The 19,779-nt window shown below is 51.0% G+C and overlaps 1 protein-coding gene across 1 annotated transcript in view; it reads left to right on the top strand.

The window, feature by feature from the left end:
• LOC111153000 (fatty acid 2-hydroxylase) overlaps positions 1 to 15,335 on the top strand; it is a 47,056-nt gene extending 31,721 nt beyond the window's left edge. Inside the window, exons 3-7 of the mRNA XM_022511798.1 lie at positions 4,968 to 5,110; positions 5,707 to 5,813; positions 11,701 to 11,873; positions 13,361 to 13,613; positions 15,256 to 15,335. Of these exons, the coding sequence (XP_022367506.1) occupies positions 4,968 to 5,110; positions 5,707 to 5,813; positions 11,701 to 11,873; positions 13,361 to 13,613; positions 15,256 to 15,335 (756 nt within the window). The remainder of the gene's footprint in view (positions 1 to 4,967; positions 5,111 to 5,706; positions 5,814 to 11,700; positions 11,874 to 13,360; positions 13,614 to 15,255) is intronic.
• Positions 15,336 to 19,779: the final 4,444 nt, after the last annotated feature.

Below are 19,779 nucleotides of genomic sequence, written 5' to 3'. Positions count from 1 at the left end.
CCAGCCTGTTGCACAGGATTTTTGAGTTCATAAAAGGACCCCCACCCCCAACAAGCAGTTTCTGGGCATATCTTCACCCTCATCCACATAGTCCACTTGAGCTGGGCACCCCTGAGTGAATCACTTGCTATCTCTGAGCACCAGGTTCCACATCTGTAAAAAGAGGATTTGCTATTGGGAAGGTAGCTACAGGAGCCCCCAGGTACCTGACAACCGGAGGTGTGGTCAACGGTCTGTTCTCTCCCTGCTCAGCCTCATACAGAACCCACAGACCTCTCTGCCCATGTGTTCCTTGTGTTCCAGAACCTAGGAAATATGGGTGGGAAGTGGCAGGACCAGGTGCTAGGAGGGGGCGAAAGAGAGCCATTTGTTTGGAAGGACTAAGGAGCCAAGGGATCATGAGCCAGGGTGAAGAGGAAGTGAAATTTATTTGGATTCCCATCTTCCCATCCCATCAGATTCTGAGCTGTCCTCTCTCATCATCCCCCTTCTCAAGAGCAGTTCCCATCCAGCTGCCATGCTGGAAATGCCCCAGTGAGTGAGTGAGAGGTGCTGGACGTATTAGTACCCAGCTGAAAATTTCTGTCAGTGATCAGACTGGAAGAGAACTGAGAAAAGGCACCTCGTTGGTGCATGTCCTATCCAAACCAAGGATGAGCATATGGTGAATGGCCCATCCCCCAGGAGATTGTGTGGAGGGAAGACTGGGCTGGGGGGATTTGGGGGAGCGCCCACTCCAAGACCTACCAATCCCATTTCAATAGTCATTTGTCCCCCTCTGGGCCTCAGTGTTCTTTCCCCATAAAATGGGGAGGAGGTCAGCAGGCTTGGATTTCTGGACTTGGATGGAAGTCTCACTTTATTTCCCCTGGAATAGTGGGCTAAGGCTCCAGTAATGGAAATATAGGTGTTGGCCATTGAGGACTGAGGGGGATGTTTGCAGAGGGGAGAGTGAGCCTCCTTGGGATTCTTCCAGGGTGGTGCTTCAGCCACCAGAGTGAAGCAGAGGGCCACCTCACATAAAACACACCATGAGCTAGACATGGAGTCAGGTTTGAGACCCTCCAGGGCCAGTGAGTGGGTTAGAGGTAGCCTTGCAATCAACTCTAGATAGCAAGTCTGCTGTTTGTACAGTGGCCAGTGACCACTGGTCTACCCAAGGAGGGACCAGTCATCTCCAAAGACCAGATGGGCCACAGGACATTGAATGAGAGACTCCTGTGTTCAAGGGGGTGGGGGCTGCGGGGGCTGGACCTGTCCACCACACCTGAAAACAACCAGCCCTCCATATCTGCTGTCCTATTGTTCTGCTCCCTTCGCAATAGGGTGTAAGATTCAGGCTAGAATCCCAGTTTGCTGCTCATCTAGACATATATCCTGTGTCACAACTGAATTAAGCTTGTAAATCCTATGCTGTTTTCTACCCACTTATGAAATAAGGGCAAAATGGATCAATAGGTGAATATTTGCCCAAACCTTTGCTGGGCTGAGGGTGGGGCCTGCCTGGCCATACCACTGTGTTATAGCTAGAAACGTTCACTGTCTCAGATAGCTAAGTCTGAATTACGTGCACAAATGGAAAAAGACATCAAATGTTGTATGTAACATGCAAAAATGGAATATATAAAATCCAGGGGTTTCATTCAGGATAGATGGTGATAAGTTAAGGATGCATATTATCATCCTTGGAGCAGCAACTGTGGGAAAAACACAAAAGGGCATAACTAAAAAGCCAATAGAGATTATAGTATAGAATATTTCAGGATGTCTAGGTGGCTCAGTCAGTTAAGTGTCGGCAATCAGCTCACCTCATGATCTCCAGGTCCTGAGATCAAGCCCCACATCGGGCTTCCTGCTCAGCAGGGAGTCCATTTCTCACTCTCTCCCCCTCTCTCTTCCCTTCCCTGTCATTCATTCTCTCTTTCAAATAAATAAAATCTGTTTTTGTAAAAAAAGAATATTTATAAATACTTGGTTAATGCAAACAAGACAAGAAAGAAAGGTGGAGGAAACAAGTAGAAACCAAATAGCAAGATGGTAGACCTACCCCAGCATTAAATGTAAATGGACTAAATACTCCAATTAAAACTCAGAGATTGCCTGTCTAGATCAAAAAAGCAAGACCCAACTATATGCTATGCTCAAGAGATGCACTTTAAATGTAAAGATATACTCAAGAAGAGTAAAAGGGTGGGAAAAGATAGACCATGCAAACACCAAGCATAAAAAAAGCCCAGTAGTGGCTCCATTAAAATCGGACCACGTGGACTTCAGGACAAGGACAAAGGACCAAGATAGCTATTACCCAAAGATAAAGGAGCCAATTCATCAAAAAGACAAAACTGGGCAACCTTAGGTAACTTAGGTAACTAGGCAAGTTACCCAGTCTCATTTCCTGTCTCCAGAATAATAACAACAGTACCTGCCTCGTTAGGGGTATGGTGAGGATCAAATTATTGAATCCCAACGTGTTTAGAACCATGCTTGGCACATGACAAATGCTCTGCAGATGTTCGTTCTCAAGGTTATTGCATTTGGGACAGAGCCTCAAGTTCTTGACCATGACCCTGGCTTTGCTTCCTCTGAGGTGGGGCTCTGCAGGCTGCCGCAAGATAGGGTGTAAATACAGGCCACTAGCTGGTTCCTCCAGTTCTTTTTCCTGGTAGGTGGTGCTGTGTGCGTGCATGTGTAGAGACATGAGGCCGAGGAATGGAAGGAATGAGACAGCATGTACCCAATGAATCTGTTTCCTATGAGACCCAAGGGAGAAAGTCAAGGAGGAGTGGAGACTGGGGCCAGGAAGTGAGCAGGCACCAGGTGGAATTTGGGTGGTTGCCTGGTATAACTGGTGCTGAATGGTATGTCTCCAGGCTGACCTGAGTCATTTCCTAACCTGAGAAGCAGGAAGGCAGCCCCTATGTAGGAATTACCAAGTTCACGTGGCAGGAAACACAAAGATCTTTGGGCCTTTCCCTCTGGTCACGGGAACAGAAAGAATGCCTAGTGAATTCTCTGCTTGCCCTGAGGCCCCTACACCCCTGCTCCAAGGCAGTGGTAGTGGGGCTGTTTTCACCTGTGGCAGGGCTTGGAGATCTGCTAAAGCTATGCCAGCCTTGGCACGGAGGTCTGGGCAAGAATGACGCTCTAGCCAGGGATGCGGGAAGACAGGTCTCTGAATCACTGTTGACTCCTTCTCCCAGGCTCAAGGGCTCTTCCATCATGTACACCTCCTCTTCCTCTCTTTTACTCTCCTGATACTATCTCCTTTCTCACCTTCAATGTCTACTCCCTTATGTTGGAGATTTACTGACACCCACCACACACTGGGCACGTCTCAGCCTCTCTCCTGTTGTGGGTGGTAGGTCAGAGCGAGCTGGCTTTTGGAGCCGAGGAGCTCCAAGAGGTAAAGGCACTTGCCTATTTCTGATAAATGGCAGAGTCTGGCTTTCAAGATGGCCCATCACTACAAATTCATTGTTTACTGGTTTTAGTTTACTGATTTTGGTCCAGATTAATCTTCTTCAATACCCGGACTCATCAGAAATCTTTAAGAGTTTTCCTTTGCCTAGAGCTGCAGCCTCCAAGTTTATTTTATCTTGTATCCCTATGACTAAAACATTGAGAGTGCCTTCTCCATTGTATGTCCATTTTAATTATGTATAAATTATTTGCATGTGCTAATGTACTCTTATGTACATTAGAAAATATTCATATGTGGTTTAAAGATGAGATAAATATATCACAAATAGAAAGGGTCTCTAATATTCTCTCCCCGCATCTGCGGATCAGCCTGGGAATACCCCTAGGGTATGTATACATCCCTACCTTGAAAACAGTTGGCCTGGGGAAAGAAGTGCCCACTTGTGGGCCTGGTACAGGGTGTTCTGCCATCTGAAGGTGTCAGCAGATTTCTTCCTCCTGCCCTGCGGATCAGTGTCAAGGTACCAAATGGGCCACAGTCATTCTCAACTCCACGTCTTCCTCTACACCCTGTCCCTCTCCTCCTTTCCTTGTCCTCCATATTGTATGAGCTCTAGCCCAACCCCTGGGTTTTCTGCGAAGTCTTTGTCTCCAACCCCGGACCCAGGCATTTGTACCAGTCATTCTACATCCTGATCTCAGCCTGCCTGTATCACCTCTAAACAAACTATCTTGATGGCATGTTCCATGTTGCCAAGCATTTTAGGCAGGTACTATTATTATTACTTCCATCTCATAGCTGGAGAATCTGAAGCTCAGAGAGGTTGGGTAATTTGCCCAAGGCCACACAGTAAGTGATGGGGCCAGGATTTATATCTGGACCTGACTCTAGAGTCTACTCTGATTAAGCACTAAGCTAGGTAAAGTGAAGACAGTCATTTACATTACTGTTTATTTTTCTTAGCAGCTTGCATAAAAATACATACATACATGAAATATCAAGCAAATTTATGAATGAATGAATGAATGAATGAATGAAACGCTCAGGTCAACATCAAGAAGAAAGCCGATGGTAAAAGGGAAAAGGCCTCTTATTACCAGTACAGAATGTATTGGCTCCTGTACCTAACGAGTCCTGGGAAGGACTTTAGGCTTCAGGCGTGGCTGAATCTGGGCGCGCAGGTGTCATCATTCAGATTCAGTGTACCCAGCTCCTGGTTTGGCTATTCTCTGTATTGACCAAGTCCTCGAGTAGGCTCTACTAGCAAATCCAAGGTTGTGCCCTGCCAACTTAGCATCTCCAGCAGGAAGAAAGAAAGGGTGTCTGACAGTTCATTGCATCCACTCAGGTCATGGGCCTGTCCTAGATCACATTTCTGTGACCAGTGGGCTGAGATAAGCATGTCACTTCTGGGATCACTGAAGTGGAAGGGTGGGTAGCACCCTACGGACCACGTGAGCTGAGGTGGAGGATGGGGATTGGAGTATTGGAAGAATGAGTGTGCACAGGTGTGAATATCAAGTCCACTTGACTTTGTCTCTTGCAGGATTTGGTAGACTGGCAGAAGCCCCTACTGTGGCAGGTAGGCCACTTGGGAGAGAAGTATGATGAGTGGGTCCACCAGCCAGTGATCAGACCCATCCGCCTCTTCCACTCTGACCTCATCGAGGCCCTCTCCAAGAGTGTCTGGTGAGCCCTGCTCTGGGCCCGTGGTGGGCTCCCTCTCTCCTGATACTGCTAGTCAGATACAGAAGGGGAAGGGGCCGTTGGGGCCCTCCCCAGAGCCTCCAGCTGTATTATAAGCTGTTGAGAATACTGGAACATGCCATAGACATACTCCATTCCTCTGCAGGCTTATCCACTGAGTCAGTGGCAACGTAACATGTAACCGGAATCACTTTTGATGTCACCCCTGTTTTAGTCCAGTCTCTTTGGAGGATTTTCCAGCTTCTAAAGCCCACGGGAATAATTTTGCCTGCAATTGGCTCCTTTGCCACAAGAGGTCAGCATCCATCCAGCTGCACACAGTCTCGCCGCAGGGATGCAGTTCTTTTCTTCCGTTAACTTACCTCAGAGACAGAAGCAGATAGACTTACAGTCTCTCTCTTCTTTTCTTCTCCCCACCCCCAAAGCAGTGTCCCTTTGGCCCTGTGTCTCCATAAGCTTTGCAAATAGGCTTCGGTCTCATTCATCCTTCCTCTAGTTGAGAGATGTGTCTCTGGGGAAGCTGGACGCAGTCGAGCCCCAGTGCATGTATCTCTCTTACCCTGATGGCTTTCCTGCAGGTACAATGTCCCCATCATCTGGATGCCCCTGATGCTGTACTTCAGTTGGTCCCACTACCGAACCCTCGCTCAGGGCAACGTTCGACTCTTCGAGTCCTTCAGCACAGGTAACGTTGGTTCCTTCCTGGAGGCAGGAGATTCCAGTGTTGTCTCTGGTCCTGAGTTTTGAAGAACCTAGAACCCCAAGCCACATCGTGAACATTTGTAGAGGAGACCTATCTGTAGCAATAGACTCCCAAAGAACAATGGCAGGCTCCCCCCACCCCAACCCCAAATGGATAAAGGAAAAAAAACAAAACAGCCACATGTTAGCAGAAACTAAATGAAATAATTTCATAGCAATAAAAAAGAGGGCTTCCTGCTGAGTCTAGTGCTGTGAAATGTGACTTGGGCTGGTTAAGAAACAGAATGAAATCATTGCACTAGGTGCACAGCTGGGAGCTGGACTCACAATGCTCCATGAGCACAGCACAGGTTAGAACCTGGGAAAGAAGGATGTGGGGGTATCCTGCCGTGTTCTCTGGGCAGAGGCCCATGCAGCAGAAACCCTGACCTGGAGTACCAACCCCACTAATGACTGTGAGCACTTACCATGTGCCAGGCCAGCTGCTTTCCAGGGACCATCCCCTTCAGCCCTCCCAGCATTTCCATGAGAATGGTACTGTCACCGTGCCCTTTTAGAGATGAGGAGATGGTGCCTCAGACAGGTCAAGCGGGTGGTTCAGTTCCCGTGGCTAGGACGGGCTTGGGTGTGGCCACTTCCACAGCCTACTGCCCTGCTTGTGCCTCTAGGAATAAGCCGCCTGCCCAGATGGTCTCCTGTCCCAGCACAGCCAGCCTCGGGGAGGTGCTAGCTCCCGGAGCGGGGGGGAGGGTGGCTCAGACCGAGGTGAGGTTGGGGGACAGGCAGGAGAGGGCTGCTGTGGGTCGTTGAGGTGGACTTTCCTCTTCTGACTGCCTGTCATGTTCTTGACTGTGAACCTTCAGAGGCCCCCCTCCCTCTGCCGGACATGGGCTCCTTCTCCCCACACTCCAAGGCTTCTCTCCTGCCCACCTCTGCCGGGAGTGGCAAGTTGAGGGCCTGAATGGCTTAGGTGAGAGGGACCAGGAGGCTGCAGCGAGGAGAGCCCGTTTTCCCAGCTGGCCCTGGGAGGGGTGGGAGATGGACAAGCTGCAGGAAGTCCCCCAGCACCCAGAACTGCTCCCGTGCACCACGGGTTAACACGCCCGCCCTGCAAGCCAAGGTTACCCTTTTCTGCCCACGCTGAATAGCTCAGGCACAGCACGGGGCTTGTTGCTCAGAAGGCCTGCTCACTGAATCGCCCACTGTCCACCCGGCGCTCCCCTAACAATCACCAACAGTGGCAGGGCCGCCAAGCCTGGCAGCCGGAGGGGGAAGGGGATGCCAGAGCTTTGGCCCAGGTCCCTCTGTAGGATTCCTCCAGAGATGCCACTTGGTACCAGCTCCGGCCGGATGGGCCGACAGGGGTGATGCTGGGGTGAGGGGGCGGGCAGAGGTTTGACCTATAGGAGGGGACTCTTCTGTGTGGCGGGGAGGGTGGTTTGAGGGCTGGGTCCGGAGGCAGGCCACTGCAGAGAGCTGAACTGTGCTGTCTAATAGAGGTCCAGTGTAGAGCCGGTGACCACAAGGCCAGGAATGATGGCATGAGAGAGATGTGTCCACAGCCCTCCCTCATCCCCTAGCTCATCAGGCGAGGCATAGGCCACAGGCAGAGAGGATAAGAACCATGAGGGGATGGTCAAAAGGGTCCCAGTGCAGCTGTTGGACAGAGGGTAAATGGGAATAAAGGCAGAAAAGTCAGGGTGCCAAGAAGCTTTGGAAGCTGAGCAGAGATGCCAGTTCAATGCTGAAATTCCTAGACGCACGTGTGAAAATGCTTGGAAAGGTAGAGAGGTTCTGCAAATTTAGGACAGCCCTCAGAGCAGTTCCCGGGAGCAGAGGAGAGTGAGCACCATGCCAGAACCGTGGCCAGGCGGCATCTTAGGGATGCAGGCCACCTGAGCCAAGGTCAAGACCAAAGTCCGTGGCCAGGGAATGTTCCTGCGTATCCGGTCTTTCCCTGCTGAGAAGAGAGCTAAGCAGTGAGGTAGGGCTCCTGCACTGTGGGCTGGGGGAGGCAGGAGGCTGGGCTGGGACCCTTCAACAGGGGACCCTCCAGAACTCTACAAGGAGAATCAGGACAAGGTGGGCACAAGTTAGGACTTGGATGTATTTTTGCCTCGTACTTAAATTTAAGTGGTCCTATCTGAAAATTATAGTAGCTACCAATTATATATGAGGAACACTATATTATTACCAGTATTAATATATAATAGTGTATTAGTCTTACTATATAGTGTATATCCTTAGTATATAATCAGGTAGTCTGTTTCCTCTCTCCGAACAACAGCCTTTCATGGTGAATAGGATATTTTACTGTTGAGAAAACACCGAGGTGGTGCAGAGTCTGGATTTGAACCCAGGTCTGCAAATCCAGAGCCTGTGCTCTGTGTCCTTCACCAGAGTGTTCTGAAGGACCCCAGAGTTGTCAGAGCTTCCCCGGAAGGAGGGCTTTCTTGCCTACCTGAGCAGCCCCGCCAAGGTCAGATGGTCACTCACGCAAAGCTGTTAGGCAGGTATCTTGTACCAAATGAGGACACAGCTCAGGCTGACATCCTGATGAATTTCCACCACTGAGCTCACCACTCTGGGAGAATCACCTGCAGAGCTGCAGGTTAGGAGCAAGTGGACTGAGGAGGAAGCTCGCCTTCGGGTGCCAATTCCTAGGGATTTGGCTGTGAATCACTGCTCCATGTCTGGTAGGCCCTGGGCGGGGGGGGGGGGGGGTTGCAGAAGGCCTCTGCTCCCCCCACCCCCCACCCCACTGGGTCAGCAGTCAGCAGTATGGTCCCATTTGAGAAGCCCTCCAGGCTCTCTTATGGTTACTGCTCACCCTTACCCCCACCCCTCAGCTCAGCCTGGTACAAAAGGTCAGGTTCATATTGGTCCTTCATTGTTTTGTCAGAATGGGGCTGGGCCTGGATTCTGTTTCAGAGAGCCAGAAGGTCACCTCCTCCCCCTGCCTTCCTGGGCTTTCTTCCTTCCTCAGCAGCCACCTGTGGTCATCTACACTGGGCCCACTCTCTGTAAGATGGGGATGGAGGGTGAAACAGCAGCCACAGGGCAGCCCTAAGCGTCATGTGAAGGGCGGGGCAGGAGCTCGGAAACCAGCCCAGGTGGGGATGAAGGGCATCTGCGGAGGTTTCTCGAAGCAGACATCTGGGCTGAATCTCCAAGGATAAGGGGGCAGGGAGGGAAGTAAAGAAAACATGAGCAAAATTAGGGATATGGTGAGAGCGGGGAGGAAGGAGGATGAGGTACATCTAAGGAGACCTAAGGACTCTGGTTTGGCCCCAGGACAGGTGGACAGGGAAGCAAGGCAAGGATGTGGCTGGCAGGACGGGACTCAAGGAACTCTGAGTGCCCTGCTGGGGGTTTGCACTTTATCTAAAGGTAAGGAGGCACCATGGAAGAGTTTGAGCAGTGCCCGGATGCAGGGGAGTGGGCTGGGAGGCAGATGCCTCATTGGGCAAGAAGTGATAATGCGGTAAGGGATGAAGAGCAGGGGATCCACCAGAGAGATTTTTTTTTAATTGAAATGAGATTCCCGTAACATAAAATTAACCCGCTTAAAGGGAGCAATTCAGTGGCATTTAGTACCTTTGCAACAGTATACAACCACCACCTCTGCCTAGGTCCAAAACATCTTCACCACCCCAAAAGGAAACCCTGTACCCACTGAGCAGTCACTCCCCATTTCCCTTTTCCCCAGCCCCTGTAACCACCAAATAAGCCTTCCGCCTCTGTACATTTGCCAGTTCTAGACTTTCTGTACAGGTGGAATCATACAACACGTGGGCTTTTGGCTCTGGCTTCTTTTGCTTCACCAAGAGCTGTTAGGGAGAAACCACAGGGCCTGGTGCCTGGATGGATGCAGGAGGGAGGGATAAGTCAAGGCTTTGGTCATGTGTGGATGTTAGAACCCCTGGCTGTGGAAGAAGGGTGACAGGATGGGCAGGAAGAAGAAGATGATTGGCCTCATTTGACAGCTGCTGACTATGGGCACCTGTGGACAGGCTTATTGGCTGTCCAGGACCAGGGTGAAGGTGGAGGTCTGGGGAAGGGGGGTTGCTAGCCAGTGAGCCCGGCCGACTTCCAGGATCCAGCAGAGAATGTGTGAGAGTCGAGGGTCAAGGCTTTGGTGCTGAGGACAGGGGCAGCATTTCTGTGATGGTACCTGACGAGGGGCATCTAGAGAAGAGAGGAAAAGCCAAGTGACCCAGCAGGCGGAGAGAGGAGACAGAAAACATGCCCACACAAAAACTTGTACTGGAATGCTCATGGCAGCATTATCTGTAATAGCCCCAAAGTAAAAACAGCCCAGATGTCCATCAACTGAGGAACGGATAAACGGAGGTGGTACATGGAAAAAAAGGAATGAAAACCAGACACAAACTACAACAAGGATGAGCCTTGAAAATAGTATATGTAAAAAAAAAAAAAAAAAAGCCAGTCGTAAAGGACCACACATGGCAGGATTCCATTTATATGGAAATGTCCAGAATAGGCAGATCCATAGACAGAAAGCAGATTTGTGCTTTCCCAGGGGCTGGGAAAGAGCAGGGGTGGGGGGGAATGGGGAGTGACTGCTAACGGAGACAGGGTTTCTTTTTGGGGTGATAGAAATGTTCTAGAATTGACTGGTGATTGGCTGCACAATACTGACTATACTAAAGAAACCACTGAATCATACACTTTAAGGGGGTGAATGATAGGATATGTGAATTATATTTCATGAAAGCTGTTATTTTTCAAAAGAGAGAGGAAGTCTGGCAAAAGCAATGGCTTGTGGAGGAAAGTACAACTCCGAGTGAGAATAGGTGTGGAGAAAACAGTGGCCAGAGCCGGTGTCCTCATGAAGCCAAAAATGAGTGAGGACAAGAAGTGAGAGCTTCCAAGACCGTGGGCTGTCATCAGAGGGTTGGGGGTGGGGAACCTCACACCTGATGACAAGTCTATCTCTCTGGTCTTCTGGTCTCCAGGCAAATCATCTTGAGGTTTTTCACATCTCTCTTGTATATGCTGTGATTTCAAGTCTTATCTGTTAAGATTTCTCTACTTGGGTTTTTCTGTCCTTCCTGCCCCTCCCTCCCTCATCCCTTGTTGTTAACATCGTTCGCCCACAATCCCCTGGCTCTACTGGCTTAGTTGGTGTCATCCCTCCCTCTCCCCAGTGCCACTAAAGCAAGGTCACCCTTCCCAGGTACGTCAGCCATTCCAACTGCTTTAACAAAACATCGCAGACTGGGGGGGCTTATAAAAAAAACAGAAATTGATTGCTTACAGTTCCAAAGACTGAAAGTCCAAGATCAGGATGCCAGCCTGGTCCAGTGAGCGGCCCCCCTTGCAGGTCCCAAACTTGTTGTATCCTCCCAAGGCCGAAAGGGGAGGAGTTCAGTGGGGTCTCTCCCACGAGGGCACGAGTCCTGTCCGTGATGGCTCCACCCTCACGACCTAAGCGCCCCTCAAGGGCCCCACCTCCCGACACCCTCCCTTTGGCTCACATAAGAATTTGGCGGCGGGGGTGGGGGGACACTCAGACCACTGCACCAGGGAAAGTTCCAGCGCTGGTCACAGCTGCTCCTCTTAGCCTCCCTCAGGAGGATCTCAGACCCGCGGCGGGCAGCGCCATCGTTCCCCGAGAGGACCGCTCCGGCCAGCCCAGCCCAGCACAGATCCTCAGGCCTCACTGCCCATTTTGACCCAAGAGCCCCCTCGAAGGTGGCGCGGCCCCCTAGCTGGTGGATGGAGGGTGGGCGTTCCCCAAGCGACAGGGCAGTGACACAGGACGGGCCGCCTGGAGCCGCCAGCCATCAAGGCGCCCTGGGGCCATCCGCCCTGACCCGGCCCCTCTCTCTCCTGCCGCTCTGCAGAGTACTCTGTGGCCCTGCCGCAGTCCGCGTTCCCGGGCTTCTTCGTGATGGGGGTGCTCCTCTGGAGCCTGCTGGAGTACCTCATCCACCGCTTCCTGTTCCACATGAAGCCCCCCAGGGACAGCCATTACCTCATCATGCTGCACTTCGTCCTGCACGGCCAGCACCACAAGGTGAGCTGGGCAGGCTCCCGCCTGTCGCCTGGCAGCTGTCCCCAGCGCCCAGGGGCCTGCGGGTCTCTGTGGGAGGCAGCCGGGCACCAAGAGGCAATCAGGGTACTAGGTGCTGCTCAGAGGGATGACTGGCGCCTCGTCTGACCGGGTGCGGGCCTTGCATCGGCGTTGTGAGCGCGCCTCGTGAGCGCGCGTCGTGCCTGCACGCAGTCCTCATTCACGCCGGGCACGCGGCGGGTCCGGGTCCATTTCAGAGATCGCCTTGATTGCTCACACCAACCAGTTCATTCATTCATTCATTGGACAGACGCCCCCTCTCCCGCGCCCCCAGTGCTCACCACGTGCAGGCACTGTTCTAGACACCGTTGGACAAAACAGTAAAAAGTCACAGCCCCCCGTAGAGCTTCCTTCTGAACACGGTGCTACGGTTGTCCCCCTCCGCAGAGCAGCACACGGAGGCTTGGAGAAATTAAGAAACAGAGGAAGTTGCCCAAAGTCACACCCAGGAGGTTGTGTCCCATTCTGTGAACTCGAGTCCAGGCACTCAACCCTCCACCACCCTGCGGCCCTTGGGGGACAGACAGTATGTCATCCAGAGGCTGGGAGCAAAACCAGAGCTGATGTAGGAGGCTGCAGTCCCCACCCCTCCTTCTCAGTTCCTGCAGAGTGCTATTCTCCGCCTCACCCAGGGCATGCCTTCCCTATTTTCTCCCTCCCCCTTCCCTCCCTTCCCACCTTCTTCAAGGAGCTGGGGGGCGGGGGGAGGCCCACGTCAGCACATGGCCCTGAGACTATCACCTGCTTTCTCTCGCTCTTCCCCACCCACCCTCCCAGCCCAGAGAGGGTCGGGCTCTTCCCAGAATACTCACCAAGGCATCTCTAAAATCGTACCTCCATGCCAAGCCCTTGGCTTCTGATGCTCCAGAGCCTGAGTCTTGGCTCTTTGTTCTGGTTCACCGTGACCACACCCCCTTGGAACCAAGTAGGGCTCCCCTGAGGATGTAGGGACGGGGAGAATGTATCTGTGAACACTTCCAGTACCATTCTTCCCTGTGAGCCTGCACTGACCTCAGCTTGTCGGGGTGCTGCCCTCCCAGACAACATCAGGCCTCAGTGCGGGGACCCTGCGTGGCGTCTGGTGGTAGCTCTCCTCTCTAGCACTTTACAAATTCCAGAGCCAAAGTGACCTCATGAGCAGAAAGCAAGACTCTGAGCCATGAGGGTCCCACCCACATCACATCCACCACCATGTTTGGGGACATGCTTCCAGGTCATATCCCGACTTGGAAACTGGGAGCAGGACAGGATCTCAAGGGCTCTCAAGCATGGTGGCCTGCCCTCCCCAAAGCCACCGAAGGTGCCAGTCCCCCCACCCCCCATGACACGTTGCTGGAATGTGTGGGCTGCTCTGCCCCTATCCTCTGCTGCTGAGACTACAGGTTGGCTGGCCTGGTTGTCTTCTGACATGTGACCCTCTCCATCCACAGGCACCCTTCGATGAATCCCGCCTGGTCTTCCCCCCCGTACCGGCTTCTCTGGGTATTGCCTTCTTCTACATCATTCTACGGCTCCTCCTCCCTGAGGCGGTGGGGGGCATAATGTTTGCTGGGGGCCTCCTGGGCTACATCATCTACGATATGATCCATTACTACCTACACTTCGGCTCGCCACACAAGGGCTCCTACCTGTACAACATGAAGGCCTACCACGCCAAGCATCACTTTGCACATCAGAAGTCAGGTGAGGCCCACACGTCCCTGCCTCCCCCATTTGCTTACTCTTTTATTTGCCAATCACCGTTGAGGCCTTAGCAAAGTCCAGGCACTATTCTAGGTACGGGGGAATCTACAGCAAGGCAAATCAGGATCTCTGACCCCGCTCACTGGGAGACAAAGAAGAAAATCAATAAATTAGCAAAGATGATTTTACGCTGTGTTAAGGGCCACAGAAAGAAGAAACCAAGAGGTTGTAGGGGAGGGTCCAGCTGTGTCTAACAAAATATAATGTGAGTCACAGATGTGATTTTAGATTTTCTAGTGGCTTCATTGACAAGTAAAATTAAACAGATATAATTTTTTCTAAATTTTTAAAAAATTTTTATTTATTTGAGAGCGAGAGAGAAGCAGCATGCGAATGGGGTGGGGGGGGCAGAGGGGAAGCAGGCTCCCTGCTGAGCAGAGAGCCCGATGCAGGATTCGATCCCAGGACCCCTGGGATCATGACCTGAGCCGAAGGCAGATGACTGAGCCACCCAGGCACCCCAGATGCAGTTAGTTTTGATAATATATTTTATTAAGCCAAACACAACCAAAATATCACCATTTCAACCTGTAACTAATATGGACATTTGCTAATGAGATATATTACATTCTCTGTCATATATTAAGTCTTCAACATCTGGTGTGGACTTTGCACTTACAGCACATCTCAATTCAAGTGCTAAGTTTTCATTAGAAATACTTGATCTGGGGCACCTGGGTGGCTCAGTGGGTTAAAGCCTCAGCCTTCGGCTCAGGTCATGATCCCAGGGTCCTGGGATCGAGCCCTGCATCGGGCTCTCTGCTCAGCAGGGAGCCTGCTTCCTCTCCTCTCTCTCTGCCTGCCTCTCTGCCTACTTGTGATCTCTGTCTGTCAAATAAATTAAAAAAAAAAAAAAAAGAAATACTTGATCTATTTTTAGAGTTTATAAAATTGACTATAAAAAGTGCCAAAAAAATAGATTCATACATGTGAGTTGTTGTAAACGGCGCTTAAAAGTTTTCCAGAACTCAATCAATTCTCTGTTTTAAAACTGAAATTTAAGTCAAGTAAAATTAAATGACATTAGGAATCTAGTACCTCCATAGCTCTAGCTCTAGTGGTTGGTGCCCAGCAGCCACACGGGCCAGGGTCTCCCACGTACGACGGCCCAGCCCTAGGTCGAGCGGTCCAGGAAGGTGTCCGCGCAGAGCTGTCTTTGCAGCTGAGGTGTCTGCTAAGAGGAGCCGGCATCCAGTGTCCGGGGAAAGAGCATCCCAGGAGCAACAGATGCAAAGCCTCTGTTCCAGCTTGTGAAGCAGGAATGAACTTGTCATCTCCAAAGAGAAGGAAGAGGCTGAAGTATGAGAGAGGGGAAGCATCGGGCAGGGGCCAGGCTCTCCCTGGAACTCAGGACCGATAAGGAACTTGGATTTATTCCAGTGACACCCTCGGGAGACTAGAAACACAAGTGCCGGGTCTCGACTTCTGCCAGGATGGCCCTGAGAGTTGGGAAGGCCAGCAGGGACAGATGTTCAAACCCCGCCTGCGTACTGGTCCTCCTTCCCCAGGCTCCCTTCCTGAGGAAATTCCTCGCACGTCCTCTCCAGTGCCTCATCTTCTCCCCGTTTGTCTCCCTCTCTAGGATACGGCATCAGCAGTAAACTTTGGGATCACTTCTTCCACACCCTCATACCGGAAGAACCCCACCTGAAGATGCAATGACAACTCCCAGCCCCACCGTCCTACCCTCTGCCCGGCCGTGGCCTCTGCCCCATCCCCACCGCCCCCCCCCCCCAAGACCCTGCAAAGGTTTGCTCGGCCAGGCAGGACAGGCTTTGTCAGGCCTTTGCGCTCGGTGAGGGTGCTGGGAAGACCAGGAAGGCTGGGACTGACCCTGAGACAGCGCTCCTGACCCACCAAGTAGCTCTCGGGGATGAGTTCTTTCCTGGAGCATCTTGGCCTCTCCACTTGCACCCCTGCCCTGAGCCTTAGCCCATGGGACTGCTTCAGGACCAGGCCAACAGGGAATTTCCCAAGGGGAATGAAGGAAACTGACCTCTGAGGCCAAACCTGTGTCCCCACCTGTGTCTTACAGCTTGGACTCCCTAGGACACTCCTGTCCCCATGGTGGAGCTGCAAAGAGTGGATGTGCAGGGCCTGTGGCCCTTGTCTCCCTAACCTTCCTTTTCTGGGGAGACTTTGGTGGCTCTTGCTGTTCTCCTGATGAGTGGAGAACACTGAGGTAGATGAAGGGCTCTTGTCACAAAAAGAGACGACATGACCCCTCCTGCAGGCCACCTCCAGTTCCGGCGGCAGTGCCTTTGTCTACCACCCATCACACCTGCCCGCTGTGGGGCCAGATGTCTCGGGCTGCATCTCCTCCAGCACCCACACGCATGGCCCTCACCTGCCTCTGCAAATGGGCCAGGGGCTGCTGGCGGGGCCTCCAACCTGATGGGAGCCCAGGCTCCTTTCTTTAGGAACCAGCAGCTTCTCTAGCCCTAACCCGCCTGTCTTCAGAATCTCAAAGCTTTTCCCCAAGGGAGGCTGAAGAGGCCTCTCTGTGGGTAGGAGCCCCACCCAATGTCTGGCCATTCTTGACCTCTACCTGGCACAGGTGGGCCTCCATCCCCCTCACTCAGGACCCTTCCAGCTAGTGCCTCCTGACACCAAGAAGGAGCTTTCATGCGGTGCCTTATCTCCCCGACCTTCTGCTTCCCTGCACCTTCCCCCCAGCAGATGAGGTTCTTGCCCCTTCTTCCTTATAACCAAAACCCTCACTGCTCCTAAGAGAGTCTTATTTATAAACCATATAAATGCCTTTAGTCTGGCCCCAGACCAAGTAGCTGCTCAGACTGCCCTGTCTAATTCTCCATGTCAGGCTTATGTAAAAAAATGTTGTCCTGTTCTTATTTTCTTCTTACCCACAAACCGTTACTACTTGAAATTTCCTGAAAACTCGCTGAGGGTAAAGGCTAAAAAGAGAAGCAGCATGAGGAATCCTGTGATTTGTACTGTTTACCGTGGAGTTATTTAAAGATTTCAGAATAAATATGCAAACTACAATTGTGAAATAAAGGTGTACATAAATTGTATATTTTGAAAAATAAAAACGCTGAAAAAAGAAAATCAAGAAAGTTTTGCAGCTCCTTTGGCTGGGGGGAGGGGCGGCAGGGTCGGGGCGGGAGAGGCTGGTCCAGTAGGGCGGGAACATTTTTTTTTTTCTCACTGACCAGGCTGGGTAGACCTGCGGGAGCATCCTGATGATAAAAAGCTTACCAACTCTTACCCTCTGATTCCGTCTTATTACTGCTGTAAATTCTCCCCAGACCACAACGCCCCTCACTGCTGGTGCCTGGGGTGGAGGCCTGGACACAGCATTCTTCTGGGATTTATCAGACCCCAGCTGAGATCCCAATGGACTTTCCTAAAACAAAGGGGGAAGGGTGTAACAACAAAGGCCCACAGTGGGAACTAGAAATTCAGGCTAGCTCAGTGCAGATAAAAGAGTTTCTCAAGAGGTCTTCTCACCCACATCCGTTCCCACCAGAGGAACCTGTCCTCAACACTCGGGAGGCCCGGGTGGCTCAGTCGGTTAAGCGCCTGCCTTCTGCTCAGGTCATGATCATGGGGGACCTGGGATCAAAGCCCACATGCAGCTCCTTGCTCAGCGGAGAGCCTGCTTCTCCCTCTGCTTACCTCTCTCTCTCTCTCTGACAAATAAAATAATAAATAAAAATCTTAAAAACAAAACGTTTGGTGTCTAATTCAATCTGATTGGTGGCGATGGACCGGATTTGCCCTCCAGAGGCAGAACCAGAAGTAGAAGAGGAAGAGGAAGGAAGCTAATAAGCTAATGTCGGTTAGGCTCTGGAACCCAGAAGGAGTCCCAGCGTCTGGCACCTGTTCAGGCTGAAGCAGCCACCCAGGCTTCCATCCTGAAGATACGTGTGACCTCTCTGAGCCACCCATCCCACAAACTCCTGGAATTGGGCCCGTGCAAGTGGCAGAAATCACAATCTGCGCTTCCTAGGTGTCACCGGAGATCTGACCCACAGAGCATCGCCCCTCGAGGGATAGCAAGAAACAAAAAGAAGCAAAGGAAGAAATTCACTAGGTGTAAATAGGCAAATCCACCAAAGTCTAAGATGACCAAATTTGAGGAAAAAAAATTGGAAAAAAAACCCTTATATGAAGGATTGAAACAGAACTACTAGGACATGCCAAAATCCAAGTGAGTTTATAGCATGGTAATAAGAAGATTTAGGGGAAAAAATAGTGACACCAAGCCAATCTATTAATGAAAAGTTCCACTCAGTGAACACTGGACAGATTCCCCTGGGGCTTCTTCTTGTGCCCACTAAAACTTTCCAGGGGCTTAAGAATTTCCACAGAGCCTTTGGAAGACAGTCAGCCTCACTGTACAGAAAAGAATGTAAGTGCCATGAGGCCATTAACCTCAAGCAAGCTGGCACTCACAGTGCATTCCCTACTTGGTGACCATCTGGTAGAGTTGGGGGATTTTATTACCAAGCGCAAGAGACATGATCAAAATGCCAGCACTGCTAACATGAGGGGAAAGCCTGGAACTTGTGGCACATGACTATGTTTCTTTTATGTTTAGTTTTTGTGTGTGTGGTTTTTCCTTAAGATTTATTTACTTCCTTTTGGAGAGAAGGAGCCCATGGGTTCAATTGGCGGGGCGGGGGTCGGCACAGAGAAGGAAGGGAAGCAGACTCCCCACTGAATGGGGAGCCTGATGCAGAGCTCCAACTCCTGATCTCATGACTCTGAGACCATGACCTGAGCTGAGATCAAGAGTTGGACGCTCAACGGACTGAGCCACCCAGGCGCCCCTGACTATGTTTATTTCTATAGTGAGAGAAGATTCACAAATCATCAAGAAAGTTTCATGGTTGCTCAGGCAAAGGGCCATTTAAGTTCTGATTGGTGTAAACATCCAGGCTGACTGACTCTCAGGGATCCTCGAAATTTACAGCACCCCCCGCCTTGATTCTGTAGCAACAGCCCAGCTGCCTGGCAGAGGACAAGTCCATAGCCATTACATTAATTTCTGGCGCTGCACTTGTACTTGCAGATATGCTGTCTTTGGGCGTTTCTTGGCTGACCTGAAGAACTGCCCTCTTAACTCCACTCTGTTCCATTCCTCATTGGCTCTGGTTTCTGTTCTCTGCCTTTGAACTTTGTACCATTTCTTCTTGTGCCCAACACAATGCCCAACTTATAGCAGGCCTCAATAAATGTTAGTCTTGTCTCTGTCAGATCTCTGGCAGGTTCCCTAGTTTGATAGAGCCTTCTCCACCTGTTCCCTGGCCTCTGCTGCCCTCTGGTGACAGCATGAGGCTCTGTCCCTTATGGCTACCCTCGCAGTGACTGTTTTGGAATCTGGTGTCTGTGGCTGTAAAATCACAGCAATTTTCCACTTTACCTGTTCACTTTGCTTACTGTTTTGTCTCGTTGATTGCTTTTGAAGGAAATCTGGAACTATGTGTATGAATTTCCAGTTCTAATTTTCCAGGTAGATATGATGGCTGCAGAAATTCAACTGGAGCTTTCGTTACAGTGAGGTGATGATAGCACAATGAATAAATTTTATCTAGTCAGGATGCTGCAAGTTGAATGTGAGATTTGGAAAATGTCAGAAGTCTCTTTTTCACTCCATCCCAAATACTTTATAAGCTTGTGGTAGGGAGAAAGAAGAAATTATTTAAAAAGGAGGAGGAGGAAAAGAAGGAGGAGGGGGAGGAGGAGGAAGAGAAAGAGAAGGAGAAGAAGGAGGAGGAGGAAGAAGAGGAGGAGGAGGAGGAAGAAGTGGGGGAGGAGGAGGGAGGAGGGGGTGGAGGAGTGGGGAAGAAAAAGAACGAGGGGAGGAGGAGAAGAAGAAGGGAGGAGGAGGAAGGAGGAGAAGAAAGAGAAGAAGAAGAAATCTCATTTTGGAAAAAGCATAAAGGTGGGATCCTGTTTTCATTTAGGTTGACACTAAAGTAGTTAATTTGGAAGGCAACTGCAGAAACAGTGTGAAATTGGGAAGGATTAGACAGGGAAAGTGGGGGGCCACCTGGGATGAGTATGTGAAGTTCTCATGCAGTTTCTGCACGGGCATCTTGAGATGCAGACCGAATACCTGGCAGGATTGTTCACCTAA

The sequence above is a fragment of the Enhydra lutris genome, unplaced genomic scaffold, assembly GCF_002288905.1.
Source record: "Enhydra lutris kenyoni isolate GAN:26980312 unplaced genomic scaffold, ASM228890v2 scaffoldscaffold30, whole genome shotgun sequence".
NCBI lineage: Eukaryota > Metazoa > Chordata > Mammalia > Carnivora > Mustelidae > Enhydra > Enhydra lutris.
Note: the sequence above shows the minus strand (reverse complement) of the source record. Positions and strands in the feature narration are given on the sequence as shown.